At 27.4% G+C, this 7,037-nt stretch overlaps 1 protein-coding gene across 1 annotated transcript; it reads left to right on the plus strand.

The window, feature by feature from the left end:
* The first annotated feature begins 1,334 nt into the window (after positions 1–1,334).
* Positions 1,335–5,381, plus strand: LOC100167235 (max-like protein X). The gene is given in 7 exon segments (NM_001293387.1): positions 1,335–1,660; positions 2,720–2,785; positions 2,867–2,974; positions 3,629–3,840; positions 4,211–4,378; positions 4,814–4,927; positions 5,205–5,381. Coding segments are annotated over 6 exon segments (708 nt in total). The 5' UTR covers positions 1,335–1,660; positions 2,720–2,763; the 3' UTR covers positions 5,289–5,381.
* Positions 5,382–7,037: the final 1,656 nt, after the last annotated feature.

Here is a 7,037-nt window from a genome sequence, read left to right on the forward strand (position 1 = left end):
TATATGCTGGTACCGATTCCTATAGCTTTCTCCAATTTTGTTAACATGTTAACTTTTTTTTTAAATTAAAGTAAATTAACATAGAGAATTTAACTCTATTTATTACATATATAAAAATCTGGAAAAATAATGAATGTATACTTTTTTTCAAATTATATTACAACAGCTATATTTGAACTGTGGTACGCGTACCACTGGTGGTAAGCTGAAGGCAACATGGTGGTACTTAGCAGGCAAGTGGTGGTAGTGTGGAAAATGAATAAATAAATATTTTAACTACCTAATGTTTGTAACGCATCTAATATTATTTTATAATAGATACTAAATACTGTAAAATATAAGTTATTATTATTGTACATTCGTAATGTTCCTTATAAATATATAATACCTATTACAATTTTTAATACCTAGTTCAATTTTTTGTCATTATTGAAAAAAATGTTTGAAAACCTCTGATTTAGAAAGATTCTAAAACAAATTCAAAATAATTTTTTGAAAAAAATTGATTGTTTATAATAGGTAAGACCTCTTGTGGTGAATACAAAAATATAAAATTGGAAAAAAAAAATAGGAAATTTAGTGTTGGTCTTATAATCTTTAGTAATAATTGATACCTACCTAATAAATACGTCATGTACTATGTAGTCATGTGTACATGTAGATACTAGATATCTAGGTTTAATAAGTATTAATTACTATCCATAGGCGATAACTACCTAAGAAAAATAATTGTTCTTTTAAGTCTCAGGGAATGTAATATGTAAAGACGTATAATGGATTTATTTTCAAACGAATATTTTTTTAGTACCTAGGTATTTAATTATTTTTGTAAATAATTGTACAATTATATCATAGTTACGACACGTAAGGACGTAACCGTATCACCGCGACCGCCTTCCCAATATCCCATAAACAACGACAACAAAAATTTTTATAATAACAATAACAATAATAATAAAAACTGTTATCAGCGTTTCCATTATCATCGGCGTATCATTCCACGAGCCGAACGTCGCCGCTCTACAGGTGGTATAAGCCGGTACGAGGGGGCTCCCCTCCAAGGACTCCGTTGTACGACAAGACGCGAGAATCATTACCATATTTTACGATTATTATCGCAATCGCAAATTTGCAAAAGATAAATAATATGCAACTATTATAATATATTATAATTAGTAATATTATTATTTCTTTATCATCGCAGGCCTCGTATCAATATCGAGAGGACGTAGTGAACGTTTCCTATTCCGACGGACCACCATCACTCGTCACCGCCGCCGTCGTCTACAGTACAACCGCACGTAACCGCGTCTTATATATTATTATGGTTCTCTATCCATTTCCCGACGGACGGCGGTCGTGCTGTTACGTTCGCTAAAAAACACACACCGTGGCGACGACGGCGCTACCGATTAATGCAGCGCACATAAAAAATATTATTTTTAAACGTTTAAATTTAACTGTTTCTTTGCTTACGAATTATAACTCATTAATCGTTATTAGTTATTAATATTTTCCTTCATATTTCTACGTTTTCGGTTTCGGTGACATTCTCCACACCTCCTTGGTAAGAGGTGAGAGGCATCTACTACGAGTGACACAGTGAGTGAGTCGCCGGTCATTGTCGACTGCGGAATGACAGACAAACTCCCCGGGATTGGTAAATTACATTTTTTTATTTTATCAATATGATGACTACAGTGATTATTCGGCCGTTTATAGAGTGCAATTTAATCTGCATTATAAGTCATTATAAAAAAAAAAGTTAATTACGAATTAATAAGCAGTACCACGGGTGTTCTTGACATTAAATTCTGCTACTTTTAATTATTCCTATAGTGGCGGGAGATATATTTATATTTTCTCTTCTCGGTTCAATATGAAAAAAAAACACATTTACTATGATTCCTATACAATACTTAATGTAGTGGTAGTAAAGGCCATTATAAATATAAAAGGAGTTTGTCCACTAATCAATTATTTAATTTTACCAATTTTTTGCAGTCGCTACTACTCTGCTCAATCTGATACCTATATCAGACATTTAACAATTGACAAATATTTAAAACTGCATTCAAAGTCGTTTCAGTTTTAAACCACTTAAATTTCCAGAAAATGTAGGTCGCATATACCATACCTGAAACTTCATAAGCTCATCAACAGATGGCCAATAAAAAGCTTTTAAATCAATTAGTAGCATATTGTATGAAATGTTGTGAGTCTGCTGTCCTACTGAACTAAAAAAATGCATATTAAAGTTTTTTTTAGTATTTATATAAGTCCTGATTTTAAAATAATATTTTATTCAAAAACTTTATTGAATATTTTCAATAAGTTTTATTTTTCTAAAAACTGTTAAATTAATTTATATTCTCTATATAAATTATTTTATTTTGATATTTTCAAAAATATGTATTAATAGTTCAAATACTTAACTAAATATAATAAAATTTAATTTTTATTGAAACTAACAAGTATTATTCTACTGTCAATATTTTAAAGATTGTAACGATCCTTCCATACACATTATAGTTTCTTTCATTTAATACTAACAATACCCATACCCAATACTAACAATACCCAAAATTGTATAATGTACCACAATTAAATGAACATTTCTGATATCGCCTAACATAGGAATTTATGGCTTCTTTATACTTAAGTTGTATGTAATAATTTCATTAATATCAATACTTATAGGCATGTTTTTATTTTTTAGATTAATAAAAATATTTGATGCATTACAATCATTAAAAAGAAATCATGGATTCTAGAGATAGTGATGGTATGGCATTGATAGTTTATACTACTTAAACTCAAAACTATATATTTTACTAATTATAAATTTACATTTTTACATTTTTAGATATGAAGGTTGAACCATCTAGTCCTATACGAAATACAAATCCATTTAGTCGATCCAGTAGTGGGAGTTCCCTACATGCTGGAAATCATAGTAGTAGTAGTGGTCATGGTATGTATTTAAAAAACAAGTCAACTTTGTAGGCAAGTTGTAAAATTAAGCTTATTTATTTTTATATATTTATTAAATTTATAAATTTAAAATTATAATTAGTATCAACCATTTGTAATTAAATTATGTACATTATTATATTAGAACCATTAGGTACATTTCCTTGAACATATAATATACATGTATTTATATACATTTGTATTCAATAATTCTGTTATTTTTCATAATGAACGTAGTTAAATTAATAATAATACTATATAATACTTAACCATGATTTTAGTTACGTTGCCAGTAATCCCGATGTGCAGAATTCGGTATAAACAACTTATACCAGATGAGTTTATACTATAGTGTAGGATGAGAGAATTGGCCCATCTGGATTGTCGATGTCAGTAGTATCACAGTCTATAACTGGGTGTCTCTTCATAATTAATTGTAGGTGTACCGATGAGGGAGTATAATAAGATTGTAAGTTAAATCTTAATAATTTCCAAAACTTCATATCTGCGTTTTCATTCTTTCTTCAAATATTTTACACTATAGCATTATTTACTTAGCAGCTTGCCTCTTTTCATCTTTTATTATTATCAACTATTACAACTATTATTGTTCTTAAAAACTTATATTTTTTTACCTGTTTTTCTATATTTGTAGAAGATGACGACAGTGAAGAAAAAGGTTCACCAAATAATTACAAAGAGAGGCGACGAGAAGCTCATACCCAAGCTGAACAAAAACGTCGTGATGCCATAAAAAAAGGCTATGATTGTTTACAAGATTTAGTTCCAACTTGTCAGCAAACGGATAGCAGTGGTTATAAACTAAGCAAGGCGACAGTATTACAAAAATCCATAGATTACATACAAGTAAATTTTAAAGTTTATGTTCAATTTAACTTAAAAATTTGAATTAAATTAAAAAATGACAATTAGAAGATTAAGACAAAAATAAATTTCATAAGATTTTTTTCAAGATGAGGATTATAATACCTTATGATAATACTAAATTGTTTACCTGTTATAATAAACACAATATCTAAAAAATATATCCAATATCTAATATTATGTTTATGGAATAAACAAAATGTCTTAACCATACATATGTATTTCAAAGTATTCTTACTATGTAGTATATTGTATTCACACACATACACTAACCTAACCAATATAAAATATATAATATTATAATATGTACCAAATGTGTATTGCTATTTATATATTACTTTTATTTTACTAGTATTTACTGTTGCAAAAGAAAAAATTAGAAGAAGAACGAAATGCTTTACGAAAAGAAGTTGTTGCATTACGAATTATGCAAGCTAATTATGAGCAAATGGTAAAAGCTCAACAAATTCCAATGGGTCACGTTGAAACTAGAATACCCGATGAAGAAAAATTTCAAATGGTAATTATAGTTGTTATAAATAATTTTGTTTTTCCTAAAATTTAATTTATATGTATTTAATTAAATATAAACTTACGCAATATAATACATTTATACACTTAATTTAATCTGGAATCTTTTACTTTCATCTTCTAAATATTCTACGAAGATATGATGGCTTCGTTTCCAACTTGAACTTAAAATGTTTACCTTTTATGGTTTTTCTTCACTATAGGTAATTCCCCATGTGTAATTAATATAATCATTTAATCTTTCTAATACCGGTCCATTTAAAAGGTTTAGTTTAATTCTTCTTTTTCTCTCTTTCTCTCTCTCTGTCTCTCCCTCTTTTGCTTTATTTCTTTCTCTTATTTGTGTATGATAAATAAATAAATTCTACTTTTGGGAAATCTTAATATTATTATTTTTGTAGCTAATACAAATTGTATTTTGTAGTTTCAGAATATTATCGATGAATTGTTTTTTACATTTTGTAATATTAATGTTAACAATTTTACTGAACTTTCTGCTTGCGTGTTCAGTTGGCTTGAAGAACACTGTAAACCTCAGGTGAATATTTTTTTACCTTACTTAAAAAATATTTTTGACAATCAAAAAATAAAAATAGATTATAATTATAATTTAATAATTTATAAAATGTATTCTCTGATATAGACTTACTGTATAACATAATAATATAGGTATTAATACTATTTTGTATTGAATATTTTTATCTATTATTATGCTTCTATATATTTATTTATTTATATTTAATAAATTCATAACACATTCCATTAAGTAAATCCCTTTTATCAGTGAATGTACCTATTAGTTATTCAATTTTCAGACATTACAAAATTTAATAGAAACTGTTCTTGAAAAGGAACCAAAAAGTCATACGCCTACCTCATCCGACAAAACTTCACCATAAAGTATATTTCATTTATTAAATTTTATTTTTTACCAAGTATCCGATTATTATTGTAAAATGTTTAATTATGTTAAAATAAAATATTTTTATAAATATATTGTTTTGTTATTATAACAAATTTTATTTGATATGACTCCTAGTAAATATTATTGTTTCAACATTTTGGGCATCGGTATATACAGTATACAGTATACAGTTAAAATAATGAATTATAATATTATGGTTGATATATACTCAGATAGTCAAGTGAGGTTTGTATGGGTATGCGGTTGCTATGTCTCTAAAAAAAAGTTAAGTGAGATTTAGTGAAAATTATAAAAAATGTGTACAATTAATCTTAAAATGACTATAATCTATAATCTCATAAAAAGTTAAATATAACATTTTATGACTCACTGAATAATTTATTTTCAGTTATTACTTTATCTTATCTGTATTTTGCAATGAATTATCTTTGTATCATAGCTAATTACATTTATTATTATTATAAATTTTATTTTTTGATGCATCAATTGTTAACAAAAACAATTATTAATTTTATTAGGTATCATCTTTTATAAACTTTTAACTTTTTGTACACCTAGTTGCAATGTGTTAAATATAACAGACACTTTTTATTTTTTCGGGAAAATTATCCACAACTTGTTAACTCTCTTAGTTGAAAAACCGAACCCCCCAATAATCTCCCCCCCCCCAACATTGTCGGTTAGAGCATTCCATAATATAATAAATAAGGGTAAAAAGTCGGTAAAAGGTTGTTTTTACCGCACTAATAATTGTTCAAAAAAATTTAATGAATTATAATTTGTAATCATATTTCATTACAACATACTATTTTGTGATAATATTGACAATGATGATATATAATATGGTGACGGTTAACAGCAGATTAAAAAATCCAAAAAAAGAAAGTATATTTTAAATTTTGGCTCTCTAACTCACTTCACAAAGTATTGTCCAACGAAAAAAATTATGTCTAGTGACCATAATAAGATATAGGTTAGGTATGCATAGAAAAATACGGAAAACTAACGCTACTTTGCAGTAGATTATCAGGGCCGGATTTTGGGTGGGGTTGGCTGAATAGGCTGCATCCCAGGGGCTGTTTGATAATTATTTAACAATAAATAAATAAAAATGTATTTTATTTAAATTTACACAAAATATAATATATAATATTATAACATGGGACTTTATTGTTTTCTATTTTAAATAAAATATTCGTATTTTATGTTTAACCGTAAAAATAAATCTCCCGTTTAGATCAATGAGCGGTGTAGTTCTAGACGTAGAATCGATATTATAATATTATTATGGTCGATCGTCACAATATTATTATCAATTTTTTATATACGTGGGTCGGGAGTTATACGTCAAAAGTCGTAGTAATAATAATATGACAGTCATTTACGAATTCTACGTCAAAAACAATTATCGGTAATATAATCAGCAATCATTATCTTTGTGGTCTGACGTAATACAACGGCAAGTGAATGTTTACAGCTTATGCAAAGTTACCTACACAATAAAGTTTTAGCAAATACTATATAGTTACTACCTACTTGTTATTTATTGTATTTATTATTTAAAGAATGGTGTTATAGTTTTCTACAAATTTATATAGACGGGCAAGTGGGTAGTGACTAGTGGGTACCTACCGATATGCTGTATATTAGGTGCCATCTTTACCGCAAAAAAGGGGGACTTTAGGGGCTAAGCCCCCCCAAAATATGTCAATAGCACTTTATA

The sequence above is a fragment of the Acyrthosiphon pisum genome, chromosome X, assembly GCF_005508785.2.
Source record: "Acyrthosiphon pisum isolate AL4f chromosome X, pea_aphid_22Mar2018_4r6ur, whole genome shotgun sequence".
NCBI lineage: Eukaryota > Metazoa > Arthropoda > Insecta > Hemiptera > Aphididae > Acyrthosiphon > Acyrthosiphon pisum.